The sequence below is a fragment of the Macaca fascicularis genome, chromosome 15 (genome assembly GCF_037993035.2).
Source record: "Macaca fascicularis isolate 582-1 chromosome 15, T2T-MFA8v1.1".
NCBI classification, from domain to species: Eukaryota; Metazoa; Chordata; class Mammalia; order Primates; family Cercopithecidae; genus Macaca; species Macaca fascicularis.
The window spans coordinates 62327864-62351822 of record NC_088389.1 but is presented as its reverse complement, the minus strand read 5'-3'; the positions used below and the strand labels follow the sequence as shown (position 1 = coordinate 62351822).

Genomic DNA, 23959 nt, shown 5'->3' with positions numbered 1-23959 from the left:
TCCATATCAGCTGTATGGCTGTGTAGCCTCCATCACTTCCCCTAGTAAAATGGAAGTGACAGTCTCTGCCTCTTTACCTCCCTCTAGAGCCACTGCAGAGATCCAGAAAGATAGAGAGAAAGGATAGGAAAGATCAGAAGCGGGCACTTATGCAATACCCCGACAGACACTTCCCTGCTGTGAGCCTGGCCATTGCTGCCCACCCCGGGATCAAACGTACACACTCTCAGTGGTGTGGGGCAGGAGTGAGGGGGAGGCTCTGGTTGCTTGGGTTTGTCCCCCACTCTTTCCACTCCTATAAGCTTCCAGGACCATCAAGTCATTCTCCCTTCTACCACAGACCACCGCCGACTGGACTATCCCCAAGTCTTCGTGAGGATCAGGACTCGACCATATATATCAGAACTGGAAAGATTTCAAAGATCACCCAGGCTGGGAACAGTGGCTCATGCCTGTAATCCCAACACTTTGGGAGGCCTAGGCAGGCAGATCACTTGCGGTCAGGAGTTCAAGACCAGCCCGGGCAACATAGCAAAACCCCGTGTCTATTTATTAAGAAAAAAATTTCAATTAAAAAATAAAAAAGATCATCCAATACCACATCTGATTCTTGATACTCTGTATGGCAGCCTGACAAGTGGCCACTTAGTCTCTGCTTACATATCCCCAGAGATAGGGCACTCATTACCTCCCGAGGCATCTCCTTTTATCCCTAGGCCACTCTCATATGTGCAACTTGGTTCTTTTTAAACTGAGGTGAAATCACCTCTGTATCCTGGATGAAGAGGGATCTGATACAGCATCTGGGAACACCTTGAGGCTCTGGGAACAGCATCTGGGAACACCTTGGCACAAAGAAAAGCAGAATAAGTGAGAATGGATTGCTGCCTTCAAGTATCTGGAGGCATGGAAGGAGGAAGGAATGAGATCTCATTGCATGGCCTTAAAGTTAAAGTGTGTGGCCGATGCAGAGGTGATTTCACCTCAGTTTCAAAAGAACCAAGTTGCACATATGAGAGTGCCAAAATATCCCTAGAGCCTCAAGGTGTCCCAGATGCTGTATCAGATCCCTCTTCATCCAGGACACAATCCCATTTGTCACTGTCCCTCTTAAAGGTCAATACCCCCAAATGGGCCGCAGTCCTCTGGGAGTGATCTGAGTAGTACAAAGTAGTCAAGACCAACACCACCCACATTCTGAAGATGCTATACCTTGTAAAGGAGCTTGAGGGGCAAAACCATGACTGCTGGTCAGACTGCAAGCCAATATAGCACTCCGAAAACAAAGTAAAATAATGCCTCCAGGCCAGAACCTGTCTGTTTGGTGATAAACATCAAACTATATTTTTTCTTTCCCCAGAAACCTCCGCCTGGATCCCTCAGCCTCCGGGGAAGTCTCACACAATCTGTCCCTCCACCGTGAACAAATATATCCAGGCTCCAGCTTAGGCACATCTGCTGTGAGTCCAGGTGACAATGGGAGAAAAGATGACACTATCAACCTCATAAACCAACAGAGATGGCAGGCCCACTGCCTCCTGCAGCAACACAGCACCGCAGCCTACTGAGTTAAAGGCTTCTGACATCTGCTCAGGAGCGGCAGGAGCAGAAGAGAGAGGCCAGGCAGGTTCCAAAAGCCGTGAATCATCCCCACACACCCCCACGGTTCCAAACCCAGGCGACCGGCTCTGCTTCTGTACTGCTGGCAACACGCAGGCCACAGGCCAATCCACGGCTGGGCCGACTCAATTTTCTAGTTACAGATCTTAAGTACTTAGGCATGTGCTCACGAGAACACACATCCCTTACACGGAGCTGAGAAAGAGAATTGTGCTGAGGAACAGAATAATTGAATCAAGATTTCTGTCACGCTGCTCTCCGGCCCTAGACCACAGCCCTGGTTTTTTTTTTTTTTTTTTTTTTTCCTTTTCCTGACTAAGGTTTTACAGACTCCCAGGGGGTCTTTTCTTCTCTCAAACCCATTAATGTCAGCCAGTACTGGCAGCCCATTCAGGGCTTGAAAGGCGCCCCGGTTAAGGTGTCCTGCGTCCAGGACGGAGGTGGCTGGCTCTGGGGACCCAGGCACCACACGGCCCAGCCCGTGGAGGGCCTGAGAAAAACCAACCGGGAAGATTGTCATCTTTGTAATCCCTCCCAACACCCCCGCACTCCTTCCTTCCAGACCCAAGGGCAAGGATGAGATGATTATTAATTTCCTCAGCACCGCCCGCAACACCATCACCAGGGCTGAAGGCCTTCTCTGCTGAGACGTGTGCAGGGCCTTTCAGAGAACCCACCTCTCAGCCCACCCAACGTGTGCTCCTCTCACGGCTTTGCCCAGCCCCCTCTCTCCGGTCCAAAGCTTCTCCACAAAGTGGACTTGGGTGTGGAGCCCAGCACACCCTGCCCTCGGGCGGCATATCTGCACGCACACAGGGTCTTCTTAAAGGCCAAAGCTCAGGCCACAAGGGCTCTGCCAGGCCCGCTGCTTCTGTCCAAGGGGTGACCACCGGGAAGGCCAGCAAGAATGCCACAGTCACCCTGCTGCCTGTCTGCCCTTGCGGAGGGCTCAGCCCTTTCCCGTGTTCATGAAAAGGACAGAGTGCGGGCAGAGGGACTCGCTCTTCTGCAGGTAAAGGGGGTGCTCGCGGGCACCTCTGCTGCCACCTGCGACCGAGCGCCCGAAACGGACCCCATGAGGCTCATCCCCGACGGGGCTGCGCGGGCCTCTCTTACCTTCGTCTCTCTTGCGCTTGTTGGTGTCGGCGCTGGGGGACGTGATGCCCAGGATGCCGCTGATGGAGTACGAAGAGCCGGCGGAATCCGTGCTCACCGAGGACACCTGCGTCACGGAGCCCGTGGACACTGCGCGGAGAAAGACGGGCTGTAAGGGCCGCAGAGGGCTGAGGGCCGCGGGCAGGCTGTCACCGCACGCGGGGCTGGGGGCGGCTGGGAGGGAGCGAGTGCAGAGGGGCAGGAGGCTCTGAGGACCCTCGCCCTGCGGAGGCGGCCACACCGGGGCCACCAGCGCGGGCCTCAGATGGGCCATGTGCTCCAGCTCTCTGCGCTGGGGGGAGGAAGGAGAGGGGTGGGCACTGAGGAGGACTGACCCCTGCAGAAAGGAACAGGGGGACACGGGGACAGGAAGGGCACTCGCTCAAATTCCAGCCTTTCCATGGATACAGAAAGCAGGGGATGGAGAGGAGAAAGAAGGGAGCCGGGGCCCACCAACAGCCAGTGCTAAAACAAAACAAAACAAAACAAAAACAAAAAACCTGGAATACTCATTAGGCATTTCCCCACCTGCCTGCACACCCAACCTTGTGTGCAAACACAACTACCTGAGCGCAAACTCACGCGCTCGGCTAACAAACTCCAAACCACAGAGTGCCCCTTCTTTTTACAGTTTTCTCCCTGCCTTTTCTCCTTCCAGTTTCCCTGGATTTGACTTTTCATATTAATTATGACAATAAGGATAACAAACATTTTCTGAGAACTTACTCTGTGCCAGGCATTGAGGCATTATCTCATTTAATTCTGAGAAAAATAATAGAAGCTAGGAAATGTGATAATCCTATTGGAAAGGTAAAACTCAGAGAAGACAAGTGGCCCACCCAGGATCACACAGCTAATAAGAGGCAGAGTACCTGGTGCCAGGGCTCACGCCTGTAATCCCAGCACTTTGGAAGGCAGACGTGGGAGGATCACTTGAGCTTAGGAGTTCAAGACCAGCCTGGCCAACATAGCAAGACCCACCAAAAAACTTTTTTAAAAATTAGCCAGGTGTGGTGGCACAAGCCTATAGTCCCAGCAACTCAGGAGGCTGAGGCAGGAGGATCACTTGAGCCCAGAAAGTCAAGGTTGTAGTGAGCTATGATTGTGCCACTGTACTCCAGCCAGGGCAGCAGAGCAAGACCCTGTCTCAAAAGTAAAAATAAAAAATAAAAGACACAGAGTGGCGATTTGAACCCAGAGACTAAAGCCTTAATCCCTATAACTAATCTGCTTCTCACTAATAAATAATGAAGAGCAATAATATACTTCACATGAATGCAGTACTTTTCATTTGATGATTGCAACAGCCCAGAGTGCTATTATTTATCCCCATTTATCAAATGAGGAAACTGAGGCTCCACAGGGAAAGTGATTCAGTCATCTAGCTAATAAACAGCGACATCAGAACTTAGCCTTGGGTTTACTTACTTAAAGTCTATATTTAGTAACTTACTGTGTGTAAGTCACGGTGACTTACTGTGACTGAGGCTAGGTCTCAAAGTTCCTAAAAATAAGAATTGGATGGGAGGCAGGGGGCAACTTTTGTGCAAGTTTCACATTAGCTTCTGGCCCCAGAATCCTAGGGAGAGATCAGTCCATCAGCAGGGGCCTCTCTAGCTATACAGCTGAATTGCCATTTCTGGGCTGTGGGAATTCTTTCTTGGTTCATTAAAACCTACAGACCAATCTCAGACACACTTCCTTGGGCTATAACCAGCTGGAGGCAGGTGGAGCCATCTTTGACTCTTAAGAGTAGGAAATCACTAGAAATGGCGGTGACTGCCTGAGAAGCCCTTCATGGCTTCCCTTTGGAGCAGATCCAGCTCCTGGCTCCTACAAACCTAGAGGGAGCCATGCCTTTCTTCTTACATTTCAGTTTGATCTTACATCTTCCTTAAGAGACACAGAAGCAGAAATTGTTAACTTCTCTTTTTCTTCACCAGAAGAAGCTCCTTAAAATAGATTTATGCAAATCCCACAACCTTTTCTGTATTAACATGTAAAAAACAGAGGAAGAAAGAAGATCCCAAGTCACTTGGTACTTTAAACAACAACCACCATGTATAACCAAGGCTCATCATGTTGCTGGCAGAGCCCATGACATTCATTTTGGTGTTTTGTGATTGCTCTAGGCTCAAAAGACCCAGATTCCACTTCTGGCTCCACCACTTACCGGCAACATGACCTAGGGCTAGTTATTTCATCTCTCTAAGTTTCAGTTTCATCACTTCTCGGTAAGTTTGTGAACTCTAAGGGGCTATATGTATGCGAGATATAGTTTAATTTAAAAATTTCTGGAACAGAACAAAACATGCTGCTGACCTACAGTAGAATTATTCCTCTAAACCAAATGAAAGAATATTAGCAGTTACACCTATCTGATTTTCAGTGCTATGTGACCTGAAATCGTTGGTCAGCTACAAGTGAAATCTCAGCCACAAATATTCTCCCAGAAAGCCTTCCTTCACCCTCTTCACCCTAGCCCAACAGAGCTGGTGCTTCCTTCCCTTCTGCCCCCACGGCACCCATCCCTTCTTCTTGAGCTTCATCTCTGTTTTGCAAACTTCTCTTCATTATATTCTCCCTTTACCTTGAGAATGGGGATCGTGTCTTCCCTTTCTTATAGGCTTGGCCTCTGATGCCAAGGTCTGCACCGCAGGGACTTAGCAGACACTTTCTGAAGGGATTACTAAATGAGGAATTATTTCATGGCAGAGAGGAAATCTGTCTTACCTTTATCCAAAGAGCCAACCATGGAGGATCAGAGGCCTCAGCGAGCACCTGGTTAGCGCCCCTCCATCAACAAATGAGGAAACTGAGGCTCAGGGAGGTGAGAGGACTTTTACATTTTACTGGGTGAGTTAATGACAGAGTTGGAACCAGAGGCCAGGCCTCTGCCCGTTCCCCATCACCGTGTGAGTTCAAGTCTTCAGTTAAAGAAGGAGTAACAAAAGTGTGAAAATGTTATACAATCTGAGGTGTGATTCTACAGGATTGACTGTGGCAACCAGAAGTGTCAGAGACTTGCTGAATCGTTGCCCACTTTCTTATATAGTACAATAACTTTTCCCTCAGCTAACCAGTGGTGTATCTTGTATCCCAAGTGGAGAAATAATACACCTTAAATAGACACGTGTCATTTCACAATCTTTGAAGGGAAGACAAAGGACATTTCTGAACTCTTGAGCACTAAGAAGTATGACTCCTCTGTTGGGTCACGGCCACTCCCAGACGTCACCTGTGAGCGCCTGAAACCCCACTGGCAGCCCTTGACAGTTCACAGAGTTCATGAGATCGAAGCAAGAGAGAGAGAAAGTAAGTTTGGGAACTTTTGCCACATCTTCACTCAAGACTGCAAGTGCACAAAGAATTGTAGAAGGGCTGGTTGATAGAAGAAAAAAACACATTCAAAACTACTTACTGACTAATGATGCAGAAAATGTTATGAATAAGTATCCCTTTCTTGATTTATTACTTTAATTATCTGACATTCTATAGACCCCCATTAGTGGATTTTTTTTTTTTTTTGGCTTAGATTTCAATTTTCTGTCTCATGGTGAAAGCTATTTATCATAATAATCAGTAAAATTCAAAACCTTTTAGCAGTATTTATAAAATTCATTTACCAGGTTCAGCCCTTGGAGAATGACAAAGAAGGCGCATTAGTACGTGTGCTGAAGTGTTTTATGCAGAATTATCTGTCCATAAGAATGATTAAAAGTTCTTTAGAATATTTGGAGCCCATTAGATTTTTAAATTTTTTTTAAAAGTTCCTCTTACCTATGCTGTGACTGGAAGCTGGGACTGGTTGATTGGGTGGCTGCTGTACTTTTGTCCGGATGATCCTGTGGGCAGTTGGAAAAAAAAATGGCTATTTACCGTCAGGAAGGAGAAGAGACCTCAACCAGCTATGCACAGACAACCAGAAAACTCATACCCAAACTGGGCCATGGATCGAGCTGAGGCAGAGGGGCAGAGGTGGAGGGAGATTATAAACCCAGGCTTGGAATCTGGAGGGTGGAAGGTTTATGGACTAGTCCCAACTTTGCTTCTGTTTTCCTGGGTGTCTTTGTATAATTTGCACCCCATCTCTGGGCTTCAAGTGCCTCTTCTGAAGAAAGAGGACGATGTGTTAACATTACAAGTAAGCATCCCTATCTCGAGTATAGCTCTAGCTCCATAAGAGACTCATTGACTTTAGGGAGTCCTTCCCTACCCTAGACCTCAGCCTCCCGTCTGTGGAATGAAGGAACTGAACTAGGTAACCTCCCTGTCCTCTGGCAGTGCTCGTGTGCTGGTTTCTCTGCCCTAGAGAACACATAAGGAGGGATAACACCCCTTCCCCTAGGAAGTTGCCAAGGGAGGGATGTATGTGTTGTTCTGATACTAGGGAGGATCAAAGTGCTGCCAGGAGACATCTGATTTGGCTTTCTTAAGAGGAAGCCTACCTTGCCCCAGACCTCATGGAAAGGATCCACAGGGCTGGAGCCAGTGATATCCTGGCCTGTCTTTTCAGAGACCTTGCTCACATTCTAATAGAAACTCCACTGTGATCTTGACCAAGTCCATTCCATTGTGGACCTCGATACAATGACGGAGTTGGAACAGACCACTCTACTTATTTTAAGTAATCAAATCATTTTTGGAAAAGAAAAAAGATCTTATGGAAAAGCCCTGTACATAAAAGAGATAATAGCAGTACTGCCTTCCCTTGGCCACCTGACCGCTCTAACATTCTTCTGCAGAACCTTAGGCTCTGGGGAGTCTGTAGACTTCCAGCAAGGACAATGCATGTGCAAGACCGCAAGCCCGGAGCATCTGAGAGCAGCAGAACAGGGCCACGTCAAAAGCTCCTTGGGATCTACCAGAAAGCTCCTTCCTTGGCATTTGGGAGAAGAGTGGGTCATAATAAAATGTCCAGTTTCTTTGGGAAAGTTCTATTCCAGTCTCAAACTATTACCTTTTGAAAGGACATTTATTAGAGTTCTTCCTCATTATAAAAGTAATATGTGTTCATTGTAGACTCTTTGGACAGCATGGGAAAGTATAAAGAAGACATCTAAAAAACATATTTTGGTGTATTTCCTTTATACCAACATTCCTGGGCATATTTAGAAATATCCATTTTTCTTTTAACAAAATCAGGATTTGCCATGTATACAGTTTTTTGTTGTTGTTGTTTGTTTTGAGACAGAGTCGTGCTCTGTTGCCCAGGCTGGAGTGCAGTGGTGCGATCTCAGTTCACTGCAACCTCCACCTCCTGGGTTTGAGTGATTCCCCTGCCTCAGCCTCCCAAGTAGCTGAGATTACAGGCACACGCCACCATGCCCAGCTATTTTTTTTTTTTTTTTTTTGAGACAGAGTCTCTCTCTGTTGCCCAGGCTGGAGTGCAGTGGCATAATCTTGGCTCACTGCAACCTCCACCTCTTGGGTTCAAGTGATTCTCCTGCTTCAGCCTCCAGAGTAGCTGGAACTACAAGCGCATGCCACCACCTAATTTTTGTATTTTTAGTATTTTTAGTAGAGAAGGGGTTTCACCATGTTAGCCAGGCTGGTCTCGAACTCCTGACCTCAAATCGTCCGCCCACCTTAGCTTCCCAAAGTGCTGGGATAACAAGCGTGAGCCACCGCGCCCAGCCTCCATGTATACAGTTTTGCATCTTGCGCTTTTCATGCAACATTCTCTCAGAAGCTTTTTCACATTCCAGACCATTAATATCTGAAAGTTTATTCTGAGGATGCACTGGGTCTCCAGCTTGTACAAATGAAGAAGAAGGACAGAAGTAACAGGTGGGTGCCTCCCCTTAAACTCAATGGGCAGTAGCTTCTGCCCTCTCTGATCTTACAGCTTGGTGCTGGGCACCAAGGGCACTCCGTGTCCTCAGCTGATAGCCTGGGAATGGACTTTTCTGTTCACCCTATAGTCTCACCACACACGCAGGTCATCTGGAGCCTGGCTACTTGAGCTTAGCAAGGAGCCTCTTGCCCTTTTCTAATCAGTCAGCTTAAATGTTCCCTCAAATACATTCAGATTGTTGGTTTGTTTTCCCTAATATTCCAACCACTTATTTTAACTAAGCAAACTCGAAGCATATTGGACAAAGTTCTGGGAGTGAGGTTGTCTTTTCAGTCACCTGGAAGTAAGCTGGCATCTGATCTAATGTTTACATTTTTGTGTATATCACTGTCTGTGTGTGTGTGTCTACAGAGATATTGCTGGATATGTCAATATATGGATATACCAGACATAAATATAGTTACATATAAATATATGGCAAAAAAAAGCCACTGTAATTCAGCTTAAAATCCTTACTTTTCAAATCATTGCCTGGCTACTAAATTTGTATGTAAACAAAGCAAAGAAAATTATGTTTTCCTCATTTTCTTTTAAAATGTTATAAATATGACTGGAAAGCATTATTAATTGCTATAGGTCATTAAGAGGCAGCAGTAGCATAGTGTACAGGCTCTGGAACTAGAGACCACTAGAGTTTGAATTCCAGTCCTCTGGCAATTGACCGGCTATGTGATCTTAGGTAAATTACTCAACCTCTCTGTACCTCAGTCTCTTCATCTGCAAATGGGACTAAGAATCATTCCTATCTCATAGGGTTACTATTAGGATTAAATCAATTAATTACTTAAAACAGTGGCTGCTACATACTAGGTGCTCCATAAATGTAAGCTGTTATTTTCAGTGGTGTCTTTGTAAAGATTAATGACTAGCTGCAGTCCTAAAATGTTCATATTTTTCACATTTGCTTTAAAAAGCACAAGGTGAGGGCGGTGGGGGAGTGAAGATGCTCAATGGGTACAAAAAAATAGAAAGAATGAAGAAGACCTAGTATTTGATAGCACAAGAGGAGACTATAGTTAGTAATAATTTAACTGTACATTTAAAAATAAAAGAGTGTAATTGGGTTGTTTGTAACACAAAGAATAAATGTTTGAAGCGAGGCATACCCCATTTTTCATGGTGGGATTATTACTCATTGCATACCTGTACCAAAATATCTCATGTACCCATAAATATATGTATATATATACCTACTATGCACCCATAAAAATTAATAATAATAATAATAAAGCACAAGTGGTCCCCTTGGAAGCTGGGGAGGGGAAGGTAACCATTCTCACACTCTGTTTTAAGGCTGCAGCTGGGCTGTTCTTTATAAAGGGCGATCTCAGAGTTACAGGGAAGCTTCTGAAGCCGCCCCCAGGGGTGAGAGATTTTGCTCATCTGCCTTCAGCAGTCACCGAGTAAAAACAAAGAGCATCAGCTTCCACCGAGAAGAAACTGTAGTGGGAAGAACAAGACTGTAATTGAATCATAGCAACTCTAAACAAATTTAAAATTTTAAAAATGACAGGCTGTCAAGACTCATCCAATGAGAGCACACTCAGGACCTTTCCTAAGCCAGAGACGGTTGGGCTGAGTTGGCGGTCACACCAAACTGCACATCCTTTACCTGCTGAGCGTGAGCAGGATCCCGGCTGCCGTACTGCAGAGCACACTAGACTGTCCAAGAGAGAAGGGAGCTCAGCATCAAACTCTTCCTGTGGATGAGGAAACTAAGGCCCAAGATGCTCAAATGACTTGCCCAGAGTTGCACAGCAGCGAGTCAGCCCAGACTCCCAGATCCCATGCCCCAGCATTTTACTTTAAGCCACATTCAAAGGAAGCTCGGTCCCTCTGCTAAATACTTCCTATGTGAGGCATAAAGGTTATTTGGATTTCAAACCCACTTAGAATTTGAGGTTTAAAACTCTGAGGGACTTTGTGGCATTTAAGGATCCCATGGAAACATCACTCTTCCTTCTTTGAAAGGCTAGGCTTCTCACCATCATCCCACGCCCCCCGCTCCACCGCCAGTCCTCACAAAATTACAGTGAAAGAGAAAATCATGGTGCCTTGAAAAAGGAAACATGAAAATAAGGCTGAAGAAACACCCACATCTATGGCACTGACCAAATTGCCATCAATGCAGTAAGAAGTTGAGAATCCAAAACCCAGGGGTCCAACTGTTCCAAGCTGTGAGGGGCCCCACAGGTGGCACCCAGGCTTGTGACTGTTGTGGAGAAGAAAGAGGACACAGATAGAAGTCAATGTGAGTGGATCGCTTGAGTCCAGGAGTTCGAGACCACCCTGGGCAACAAGATGAAACCCCATCTCTACAAAAAATGCAAAAAATTAGCCAGGCATGGTGGTGGCACCTGTAGTCCTAGCTACATGGGAAGCTGAGGTGGGAAGATCACCCAAGCCTGGGAGATCAAGTCTGCAGTGAGCCATGATTGCGCCTGTGCACTCCAGCCTGGGCAACAGAGTGAGACCCTGTCTCAAAAAAACAAAGAAAGAAAGAAAGAGGAAATGGATAAACAATCTCAGAAGGCCTGCCACCAAAATTAGAATTAAGAGCAGAACTAACAAAACATCTTCCCCAGGGCCACCTCCAGCCTGGGACAAGTTTTGCTTACAGTATATTTGTTTTTATTTGAATTAGTTGCTAATATTTTTAAGTTGGGAGATTTTTCATAAATATCTGATTTCTAGCTTCTCTTGAAAAATCAGAACACCCAATAATACTGGCCCCACGTTCTCACATGACCCAACCAGTTGAAAGGCTAAACAGAGCTGCTCCTCTAAACTGAGAGTGCCACTTGTAGTCCTCACCCCTTGGCCACGGTGCTGGAATAGAAGAAGGAAGACCCCATTCCACCCACCATTTGGGTCAGCTTTGGGATGGCCACCTCCAGTGGACACTCAGGCTGGATTCCAGCGATCCCTGCAGGTTGTGCAGCCTCCCAGCACATGTTTGTCCATAAGAAGTCAAATGAACAAGGTGATCTATGTCCCAGGAAATCCCCCACCAGCCTAACAGAACTAGTTCAGTGATGCTCAACCTCTTGTCAGTCATGGTTTAGGTTGGTGCCCTGGAAGATAACAGGAAGGCACATACTCTTAGGGGTGAACCATGGAGACGCCCCTGTGGCTATGAGAATAGCCACAAATCCAGCCATCACTTCCTCCGCAGCTGTTTGAAATCAGGAAGAGTGAAAAGTTACCTCCGAGGGAGGCAGGGGCTGGGAGAGCTGTGAACCCTCTTACACAGTGTCATTTGCAAGGCAGGCGTTTAGAAGCTACATTCATCTGAATGCAGTGGGAGCTTTGCCTTCATCTGAAAAATAAAACTGTATGCTGGGATGGCTCTGGCTTTGGGGGGTTGGGGGTGGGGAAGGCAGCCACATGAGATTGTCCTACACTTAGTGAGCTGTCACTGAAGACAGCAGGAAGGAGCCAGAGAATACTCCCAAAAAGAAGCCCCCAGCGAGGAGCACTGGAGAGGGCTAAGGATGAGAGAGGGCAGGCAGCCAGGCGGCAGAACGGGTAGCCTGCGAGGCTCTGAAATGGAGAAGAAAATACTTGTCCTCCCCCTTATCTCTCGTCTCACAGATCCTCAGTTCTGTCACTCGCAGAGTCCTACAGGACGGTGGTGGAAAGAAACTAGCCCTCCTCTTATCATCGGGAAACCTGGGTTCTACCCCCATGTCTATCTCCAAGTCACTGTTCTCTGCACTCTCCACCTTGGCCTCTGTTGCTACACCTGCCACAGGATAGAGTCAAGCCTTAAGGACTATAGGAGACCACAGACGTGAAAGCACCTTAGCGGCACAGACTGCCTGGCCATGGCTTTGAACAGCACACCCAGGACGCCCCTGAGGCTAGCCATGGTCCTGCAGCCAGCAGTTAGAACCTCCCCACAGCACAGGTCCAGGCAGAAATCATCAGTGGGTCAGTGATCTCTCCTGACCACATATCCCATGCCCCTTCGCAGCTCTATTTGTAACCACTGCTCTATTTGCCTCATACATTTCTTTCACATCACTTCATTTTTGACTTAAATAAAGTTATTGTGTAAGGCAATTAGAGTTCCCTACTGTAAGTGGGTAGGTGGGAGTGTTGAGGGGGCGTTCACAAAGTTCACAAACTCACTGGTTTGGCATGTTACTTACATTTTTCTAAAATACATTAAAACAAATGTATTACAAAACAATGTGAATCCTTGCATCTTTGCATTATGGAGGATGTAAACCAATGCTCTGTAAATAAGTTATGCTCATCCTTCAAGGCATTTTTCATTGAAATTAGTTGCCTCCATTAAAAAAATATAGATTAAGCTAGGTGCGGTGGCTCACACCTGTAATTTCAGCACTTTGGGAGGCTGAGATAGGAGGATTGCTTGAGCCCAGGAGTTCGATACCAGCCTGGGCAACATAGGGAGACCCCATCTCTAAAAAAAATAATAATAATTTAAATATAAAGATTTCATATACAGAAATATACATACATACATCTACACAAGCCCCAGCTTCTGCCTTCTCTTGAAGAATGCAAAAAATCTGGCAAACACTGGACCCATGTTCCTGGCAGCATTCGGCTGGAGCTAAGAAGCAGTGCTCCTTTAATAGAACTTGTGCTGTCTAGCTTGCCAGGGACCCAACCTCTCCCCATCGTCTTATGGCTGGCCTGCTTCCCTCATTACCTTATCTGCCTGGCCCCATGTAAGGCATTAGATTTTATGACCCCCATGGACTACCTAAGGTTATCTTGCAAACCGCCGATTATATGTGTACTCTACGTTGGGAAACCTGTGGGTCCCCAAAGCCTGACCAGGGGTTTGGCTGATGTTCCTCTGCAGAGCAGGCCAGCTGCCTGTCATGTTGTTTTGTGTCATGGAAATCTTGCAAAGAGCCAGAAGTATGGGGCTCATAAAACACACTGGAGCCTCTTATAATCCAGAAAAAAGAACAAGAGTTATCCCCTCTTCCCCAAAACCTACCATCATCATTGTTACCTCCTCAGTAAGTTTGTCCAGGTGCATCAGGCTTCTAAGTGCATGTCAGAACCCCACCCTGGACAAAGAGCCCCTCTAGAACAGACCAAGAAACTGTGTGCCTGATTCTCCTCTATTTCCCCTGCACCGTGCATGATGTCAGGGCCTCTGTAAAGGTTTGCCAAGAGAAGAAAAACAGGCTAACCATTTACAAAATAGCAGGACTCAAAATGTGAACACATGCACTCCCACGGCGATCTGTGCATTTGAGTCATCACAGAAGGATCCACTATCAGGACAAGAGGCTCTCACTCTAGTCTGACCGACCACCTCTTTCTGCCAGGAGTGAGGGTCCTCTATGCCCACACAAGCTCTGCACTGATGATGGTAGGGTGTGATTTGGAGAAATGGAAACTGTCCAGGTTTCCAGGCTGCTGCCTTCTCTTTTCTCTGCAGAGTTTAGAGAACCATCATTTCTGTTCATCTCTGAACTTCATTCCTAACTCTGTGGGTTTAAATGGAGTTGAGATTGCATCATCTACAACAGAAAACTTTCTTCCATACGTTTATTTTTAAAGCTCTGAGAGCACCCTTCCATGTATCTTGGATCAGACTGGAAAGGAAAGGGAGCTGTGTGGCTCCCAGGAAGATCTTGTGCATGACACCCAGGGTGTTTCTCTGGTTCTTTCTCTCCATGTGTAAGATTCCATGTGTGAGTTGGGAAAAGGACAACTCCATTGCTCCAGAGCATCTTAGCATCCTGGACAACACCCCTGGAGTTGAAGACGCACATCAGAACCACTGGGGTTCTGGGCTCTCAGAGAATGGAAGAGCCTTGTCAAGGTCCCACTTCGAGTTTGTGGCAGAGCTGGAACAAGGAGCCAAGTCTCCCAACTCCAAGTCAGAGCTATGTTCCCCTCACTCACTGGCTCAAGTTCCGCCCAAACTGGAGGCAGGATTTTCTTCCTGGGAACCTTTGAGATGGGCCAGTGCCAAGACCTTGAGCCTAGGTTTACAGGGACAGCAACATTTGTGAAGGCCTAGTCAGGACAATTCACTGCGAAGTGTTCCACACATATAGGTGGGTGGTAAAGGGAGGGATAGAAATAACTCTGGGCTCAGAAGAACCTCGAGCAGCCAGAGTGTTGGCATGCTCCCCTCTCCCTGGGCCTAGCACTCCTACCCACTTTGGAAAGAAGAAGAGAAGGGTAACAGAGACCCAGTGGGCCCCATTAGCATCTCTCCTGTTCAGTAACCCCTAAGGGGCTTTGGTGAAAAGAGAGACCAGATCTTCAGGAAAGGCACATGCAGAGCCTCCAGAACACCCTGCCATCCCCCCAAATCCCCAGCCCCCACAGGCACCAGCTCCTCACCTGTTGATGGAACTGACGCTAGGCACGGTGTCATTGTCACACACCCGCTCTGCCAGCAGCCGGTCCCTGATCTCCCAGGCAAACATGGTGGGATTTTGGCGTTTATACTCAGCGATTTTTTCCACCACTTTGGGTGTGGCAACCTTTGGTTTGGATCCTCCAATTACCCCAGGCTTGATGCTTCCTGTCTCATAATACCTAGGACCCAAAGAGAAAGAAGCTTAGCCATGAGGAACCAGTAAAGTGGATGTTGGCAACAAAATAATGGGCTACTTGGTCCAGGAATCGTCTGGATCTGCACGTTCCAATACAGTAGCCACCAGCCAGATGAGGCTTTTGAACATTTGAAATATGGCTAGTCTGAATCAAGATGTGCTGTAAATATAAAACACACACCGAATTTTTTTTTTTTTTTTTTTTTTTTTTTTTGAGACGGAGTCTTGCTCTGTCGCCCAGGCTGGAGTGCAGTGGCCGGATCTCAGCTCACTGCAAGCTCCACCTCCCGGGTCTACGCCATTCTCCTGCCTCAGCCTCCGGAGTAGCTGGGACTACAGGCGCCCGCCACCTCGTCCGGCTAGTTTTTTGTGGTATTTTTTAGTAGAGACGGGGTTTCACCGTATTAGCCAGGCTGGTCTCGATCTCCTGACCTCATGATCCGCCCATCTCGGCCTCCCAAAGTGCTGGGATTACAGGCTTGAGCCACCGCACCCGGCCCACACACCGAATTTTTAAAACAGTACCAAAAAAATGTAAAATATCTCAATAATTTTGATAGTATGTTGAATGTTTGATATTAAGTTATATGTTGAAATAGCCATTTTTATATATTGAGTTAAATAAAATATATAATTAAAATATAATACCTCTTTTTTTTTTTTTTTTTACTTTTCTTAATGTGCTACTAGAAAATTTTAAATTGCGTACACAGCTCTCATAGTATTTCTTTTTTTTTTTTTTTTGACATGGAGTTTCACTCTTGTTGCCCAGGCTGGAGTGCAATGGCATGATCTCAGCTCACTGCAACCTCTGCCTCCTGGGTTCAAGTGATTCTCCTGCCTCAGCCTCCCGAGTAGCTGGGATTACAGGCATGCGCCACCACGGCCAGCTAATTTTGTATTTTTAGTAGAGACGGGGTTTTGCCATGTTAGGCTGGTCTCAAACTGCTGACCTCAGGTGATCCGCCTGCCTCGGCCTCCCAAAGTGCTGAGATTATAGGCATGAGCCTCTGCGCCCAGCCAGTCTCTCATTGTATTTCTTTTGGACAGCACTGGCTAAGCATTAACAAAATTCTTTCACATTGATCTACCATTTTATAGTTTACAGAAAACTTTTGAGTCAGTTTTCCCATTTTATCTCCCACAGTTCTAAAGTACATAAATTGCTTTGAATTAATGAATGAGTGAATGAACAAATAAATGAAAAGGTCCTGACCTACAGATATAAAGCAGAGATTCATCAAGGTTAAACAGTTTTCCTAGGGTCACACAAGACCAAATGGGCAAGCCAGGGCTGTGGCCCAGCCTCTTGAACTAAAATTTCCCCAATAAGGTACCTCACACCTTTGATTTGCCAGCTCTTCCAAGCCCTAGCACAATCTCCAGCATTGTATGAAACTATCCCCTGAAATGCAACTTATTTTTCCATAAGAGAAAAATAATAATCTTGGTGTAAAATTAAAAGGAATGTTGAATTGCAGAATTATCTGAAAATACGTGTTGTAAGTCAAAACCCAAGCAATCGGAAAAACCAACCACAAGTCACAGCAACTCTTCCAGGGACCTCCCCTGAGGTAAATGGCTGTTTCTAAGGACATTTCCATGCTATCAGCATTTGCTCATTAAGGAAAATAGGATGTCAGGATTTTACAGTAAAACCGAGACCAAGAAGAGTGCCATGAAAGATCATTTCAGGCGGAAAAAAAAAAAAATGACATGATTCCTTTTCTGAATCTGAGCCATCCCTGGATGTCTCTCTCAATATTTACAGAAGAATTCTTGATTTCCTTTTCCAAGAAAATTAACTTGCAGTTGAATCTTTTTTAAAAAACCAAAAAGACATTTTTTAAATGACTAGTAATTTTCAAACCTCACAAGAGTTGATGATAGGCAAGGGAACGAGGTGATTCTGAGATGGGTAGAAAATGTTACCCAAGATTCCTGGTCACATTTATAGAGATGCTGAAATTCTCAGCCTGGGTAAGTTTGGGTAAGGCCAAGTTAGTGAATATCCTAAAAGAGATGAAATAATTTGGAAGCAGTGATGTGATAGTGAAATGTCTGTTTTTCATTGAAAAGAGTGAGTCATTTGCAACTTTTGACCATAAGGCAAAAACTCAACCTATCTTCCCTCTTTCTAAACAATTGCTTTCAGCAATTTTCCTGTAATTGCCAAAAAGTTATTACTCACAAACAACTTTTTAACAATATCCCAAAAAAGCCAGAAGTCTAGAAAAGCACCCTAAATCAAGGCACACAGCAATCTCTGCAGCTTCCAATTGTCCTATCAATTTTATAATGTAAAGTCAATTTTTACTATAACACAACTAATTGTAATTCAGCCACAGCGCCCTGTAGTTTACAGAGCTCTTCCTCGAATTATTTTGATCCTCACACTAACCCTGCAAGGCCACAGGGATTTATAGAAGGAAAAATAAATGATCAGAAGACTAAGTGACTTGCCTAACTCCCTTCTATAGTTAGGGACAGCCCCAGCTTTCAAACCTGACTCTAAATTCAGTGCTCTTCCCGCTAGAGCAAGCTGCTGCTTTGCTTATAAAATTTTAAATAATAATAATAATAATAATGATCCCTTGCAATTGCCAAGAACTTTACTATTTACCAGACCAGGCATTTTCACATGCATTTTTCATTCATTCACTCACTCAATAGTCACCGAGTGTCTGTTAGGACAGGCAGAATCTCAGGGAAGGGGTTACGGACATTTAGACAACCCTGTCCTGGATACTCAAAATATGTTAGTTGAATGGGACTGCAACATTCACATAGCAAATCTGAGAGGGTGGCAGGCTAAAGGCCCCCCCCCAGCCCAGCCCCAACTTACATGGCTGGTGGGCGGCAGCACACAGGGCTACCTGCCCATCCCACCTGAGCAGTGCCAACTGTGGAAGGCTGCGGCCTTGACATGAGAGATCTCCGTCGTCTTTTTGACTGACACATGGGCCAGGCACTTGGAAGGCAACCCTGACAATCCCGAAACCCCAACTCGAAACTGTGTCAAATGAGGATTCAGATTTAATAACTATCCTTTCATCTCAGCAAAACAGCCGTGCAGCCCCTTGGCTTACAGACAAAAGACGAACGGCAGTCACCAACACACAATGTCCTTCAGTGCAAACAGCATTAGTTTAGCAGTCAAGAGGTGTAGGTGGCTCTGACGCTAACTCTCTGTGTGATCTTAGCCAACTTACTTAGCCTCTCTAGGCCTCAATTTTCCCATTTATACAATAGGGGAAGAATGTTTGCCCTGCTTGCTTTGTGAGGCTGTTTTGAAGACAAAAATACAGACGGTTGAGAACAAGCTTTGCAAAACATAAAATAAAGAGCACGTGCAGGGGATTAAAATCCCTAGTGTTTCTTATTACTGTGTAACCTACCACCCAATTCCAATGACCTGAACCTCTCAACCAGGCTCCAGTGAAAAAAGACAGCAGCCAGGCCCTGGGTGAATTTAACTCGGCCTCAGATGCCACTGTGCTGTGCCTCTCAAGCCCCTCCGAAGGCTTGAGCTCTGTAGACTGAATGCCCACACTCCTGGCAGACCGCCCACTTTCCCGAGATGACAGGGGTCCCTGTGTGCCCCAGGGACTTTGCCTGCCTTGCCACACACTCTGAAAACCATAGCCACCACACATCGCACTCTTCCTACAATCTGTCACCTCTCGTGTGCCCATCAAATTCATTGGTGACCAAAAAAAAAAAAAAAATATCTGTGGATTGAACAGCCCCAGTTCAGAAATTCCCAGTTACACTGTTTTAGGGCTGAACTTGTTTCTTAAAAGGCAGTTCTAATTAGAGTGACATTTTGTCCACTGTGGTTCTTAGTTATGAAAATAATGAGCTATGAAATTCCAATTTATTGTTGACAACTTAAACGGCCAGGCACCGGAGCGGCGCGTAACTTCCGAGTGCCACTCTACCTAGTGACAAATCTATTCTGGCTATGGGAGGCTGCCGGCTGGGCTTGGAAGGGTCCCTGTCCCCCTCAGTCTCCATGGGAGATTTGGAGGCTCCACAGCACCAGAACATGAGGACCCCGTGTTTGGATGTCCCCTCTGAAAAAGGCTCAGTATCTTGCCCTGAGATTTCAAACAGCGAGCAAAATGTCGGCTCAGCAAAGATGTCTCAGCAAAAACAAAGGAAAGGCCTTCTTTCTCTCTCCCTCTCTCTCTCTCTCTCTCTCGGTACAATGAAGAGGCTCCACAAAAAGATATCTAGGAGCCTTTTGGCTTTAGAAGTCTGATGCTGAGATAGTCTAAAATATTGTGCTCTCTCTCCCTTTCTCCTGTCTTGTCATTTATCTCTCTTTCTATTTCTCTGCCTTTTAAAAATCACTCTCTTTTCTCTTTGTCTTCTTTTTCTCTTTTTCTTTTCTCTATCTCTCTGTCTTCCACTTTTCTTCTCTCGCTCCCATCCGCCTGCCTAAAACAACCATCTAACAAGAAAACCGTGCTAATGTCCTGCAATCGCCCCCTAACTCTGGGGTTCATTTGCTTTCTGAGTGCTAAACAGGAGTGAAGCCCACAGCCCCCACAGCTCAGGTAACCTGCACTGGGCTGAAGGATGAGGAATGAACCCTGGGATCAAGGTCCCCAAAGGAGCTGCCAGACCGCTAGTCCTAAAACTTCTTCCCTTGGCCTCAAGCAAGCAGCCTCCCCAAGGTTATTAGAAGCTGTTGCTCCTTCCATCTGAGAGAATTTCTTGAATTCCAGCAGATGAAAGGGAAGGAGCCAGCAGAAAGTCACAATGTCACTGACATACTTCAAAATATTTATTTCCTATTCAGGCGTCTGTGCTCAAACCATAATGCAAGTTACAGGACAAAGGTTGTTTTCTGACCCGGGGAAAGAAATAGTGAGAAAGCACTGAACAGCTAAACCCAAGAAAGCTCCTGCCTGCCAGGGCAGACCTAAAACAAGATCTCATGCCCAGAAACAAATCTGTGGCTTTGTTTCGGGGGTATGGTGAGACCCACATGGTCTAGGAGTCCTTTAGGCGTCATCACAACCCAGGTACTGCCTGACTAGATAAACCTGTGTCAGTCACTTTGCCGCTCTAGGTTTGTTTTCTCATCTTAAAATGTGCTTCATTGGATCATGCGGAGGCCACTGAGAAAATAAACGGGAGTGCTAAAAGGCTGCATGGCCCTATGGGAGAAGCCTCATTGTTACTATTTTGTTTGCAGCAAATCACCAGGTCAAGTGGCAAGTTTCAAATGTCACATTTGAAAGTTGGTGTTTGGGTTTTTTTTTTTCCTCCTCTCTAATTTAACATATATTTTGGATGCTTGTCACTACAATGGAAATAAAAACATAGAGAAGGAAAATACTGCAGCCCAACATAACAAGGTTGATAATAACCCAAAACTGAAAGTAATGGCTGACTTTTAAAAGTGGAATATGCTTTCAAAAACATTAAAATGAAACACTGAACTCTGGTTATGTGATATTAAGGATTTTCCAACCAGTCCTACTCAGGGACCCGGCCTCGCCTAGGATGTATAAGGGAAATTCCCAAGAACGTCTTTCTCTTGAGTTCTTTAGAACAATTCACCAGGCTTTCAGAAAACATGTCAACCCTCCTGACTAAGTCACCCTATTCCACATGTCACTAGAGACAGGGGTTTCCCAGGGCTACTTGGAATTGGGGCTTTGCAAACTCTAAAGCGCTCTGCGTGTGAAACAAAATGCCGTCATGATTCTCACTATGATACTGTCATATTGGACAGCTGCTGGGTCCTGTTTCAGGTCTTTATTTGAAAGATCAAGGGAAGCCTTGAGCTCCTGCCTTTACCTGCCAAGAATTTTGCTGACACAACCATGGCTGACCCGAAGCTGCCTGGAGATGTCGCAGGGCCTGACACCTTGATGAGCAAGTTCCACTATCCTCTGGCGGACTACATCCGGGAGTGGCCGTCCATTCACAAAAACCCCCCCAAGCTGATTCACTCCTCCATGTCCTGAAACAGATCAGAAACAAAAGGAAAGGGAAAGGGTGGTTAGAACCAGTCACATAGGAGAAGCACCGCTGTGAGGACCCAGAGCCCCTCTGATCACAAATGGCCAGCAGGCTGGATGTCTTGCGCCTGGAGTCCAATCGTGCAAACTACACGAAGTCCCCAGATTGCATTTTAAAATTAATCTTAGCCTTTGTCCATCTGCAGCCAGACTGTTGAGCTATTGACAGCAAACATCCCCATAATATTATTAGCATTTTCCCCGTAATTTTTCTAAACAATGAAATGTGTGAAGACCTCAATGTAAACGAAATGGGCACAACTTATTATGTGATGCTGAAGTCTAGGGAAGATCCTGGGGAGAAAATATGCTTTAAAATACATCACATTTAAAGAGGAAAAAAATAAAACTTGTTTCCTTTTAACAAATGTCTTTAAAAGTGAAAAGAACAACTCCAATAAACATATATCTCAGGGAAAATTTTTAAATCAGCAATCTAATTTAAGGGCTAAGGAATTTTTTAAAAATTTAACAGCATCTGCAGAGTACTGAGGAAAACACCAACCATTGCCTTGTTTAAAACCCTCCCTTTAAGGTGAGGCTGACATGCAGACTTGACCACTGTGCTTTCTCAAAGCACACAAAAGAAATGGGTCATAGCATCTTCTACACATAGTACATTCCACTCCACTGCACGGGGATTTGTTATAAAGGAGTTTCCCTGGAATTTTTACAATGTTTTGCAATTGACAAACAGCTTTATTTTGGTGCAGGGAAAATAAAGAAACCTACAAAAGCCTCTGGGTCCCAAGTTTTACAAGGGTCCTGGGATAGATTTTAAGTAAAAGGAGTCTGAGAAAGTGCCTCCTCCACCCTTCTCTTACATCAAGGTCCAACTGGAAGGACCCAAGGACCCAAGTAAATGAAGAACCAAACCAGTAAACACAGAGTGATCCAATGCAGCAACATCATTGACCTTACAGCTGTTAATTAGTCACTCACTGACGTTGCTGTTGACTGGAGCCCAAAGCCAAGTCAAAGCATTTATTGATGCTCCTGGCAGCTCAGAGGCAAAGGAAGGAGAAATTCCCTGAACCGAGACTGGGCTAGGACTGGACAGTTCAAGGGAAAGACCTCAAAGGTCTCACACGCATATATACACTCCAACTCTAAAACATGAAATATCCACCTCATCTCAGTTATTTCTTCCCAGTACTCAACTACTACCCAGGTTCATGAACCACATCTGAAATAAAGGGAGCAAAACCCCCCGTAATATAACGTATTTCCTAAAAACTGTCCAAGCAATCCACTCAAGTTTCCCATGAATATTTCCCAAAAATATTTCAGGCTCAGGCTTATTTCAAGGAAAAACACAATTTTATAGATAACTGAAGTACTTAGTTCCAGTTCTAAGCTGGATTTCTGATTTTCAAAATGATCTTTATTCAGTTTTGATTGTTCTAAAACACTCCAGATATAAGAAAAAGGAAAACCATTCCAAATAGGATTTTGCAGTTAGAAACATAATTGCATAGTTTTTCTAAAACAGAAAGACTGTAGCCACCCTGGTCAAGAGCCTTCAGAAGGCTTTGTTCTGGGGCTGGGAACACCTGTTTAAAAAGGTTGTACAGATCTTTCAAGAGCAGGCTGGATTTAAGTAAAAGAAAATGAATTCAAAATTGGTATAAGCTCATCTGGGAAAACAAAGGGCAGGCAAAGGAAGCTTAAACGCCCAGCACACTTTTGATATGGCCTGGGAGTCCAGTTATTATGGTCCATCTGCAATAGTCTGTTCTCTATGTCACTGACAATTGAGACTTTCTGCCCAAAACACAGTGGCAACCTTCAGAGGACTTACATTCCAAAAGCTGTCCTGCAGGACATTTGTGAGCACTGCAGGCTGTTTTGTATCATGGGAAAAACCCTAAAGGTCTCCTAGAGCCTGGTCTCTCAAGGTGAGAGCAGGTCCCCAAACCCTCTACCCTTGACCACATAGGCTGAGCTAGTAATGCTCTTTCACAATCTCATCTATAGGTCCACAGCTGACACCAGACTTGGTATGACCTGGGAGCCTCTTACCTTCCTCAACTTCCTTGAAAGGTCCCCAAGCCCCTTTGGCCTTCTCCACCATCACAATCCCACCCAATGGAGCTCTTAGAGGGTGGTGGTGAGAAGGTTTACAACTATGGTGTGAGGAAGGCCACTTACTCTGGAACTGGTCAGAAGTGAAGTCCAAAGTCTGAATGAGGCAAGACAGGATGGGGAACAAAAAGAGGAAAAAAGAGGTGTGTTGAGAGAAGTGCAAAAGTGGGAACTGAATGAGATAGACAAGCAGGAGAGACAGAGCCTGGAAAGGAAGCAGCAGGTTAGGCAGGCAGAGGAGAGGGAAAAGGAATAGAGAAGCTACAATAGGCCAAGAAAAGAAAGATGAAGGTGGCACACAGCGAGAGGCAACAAGAAGAGAAACTGGAGGAAGCCCAGGAAGGGGCTTCTGGAGGACAGGGGACTTCTCTAGACAGAGAAGTCTAGAGACTTCTTTGTTTTCTGGTCTTGGACAACCCAAGTCCCAGCCTGTACTTCCTATGGACTCCAATTAAGTAAGGACGCATCCTGTGAAAGGGGGACTGACACAGAGACAGAGGCAAACAAATCAGGTGAAGACCAGGAAACAGACCCACAGATAAAAGAAAAAGACAGGCCACAGGACAGGGCAGACTGGGCAGTGTTTGGAGGGGAGTGAGGAGAGAAAGACTGAATTGCAGAGGCTCCTGAGGCCCTTGTGG

The 23959-nt window shown here is 45.6% G+C and overlaps 1 protein-coding gene across 2 annotated transcripts in view; it reads right to left on the bottom strand.

Annotated features, from left to right (window-relative positions):
- The window catches only part of PAX5 (paired box 5), a 199264-nt gene that overhangs the window by 164632 nt on the left and 10673 nt on the right, over positions 1-23959 (bottom strand). For both annotated transcript variants that reach the window (XM_005581286.5, XM_015436980.4), the window contains exons 2-5: positions 21010-21175; positions 14981-15178; positions 6556-6620; positions 2737-2865 (exon numbers count right to left, since the gene is read on the bottom strand). In XM_005581286.5, the coding sequence (XP_005581343.1) occupies positions 2737-2865; positions 6556-6620; positions 14981-15178; positions 21010-21175 (558 nt within the window). The remainder of the gene's footprint in view (positions 1-2736; positions 2866-6555; positions 6621-14980; positions 15179-21009; positions 21176-23959) is intronic.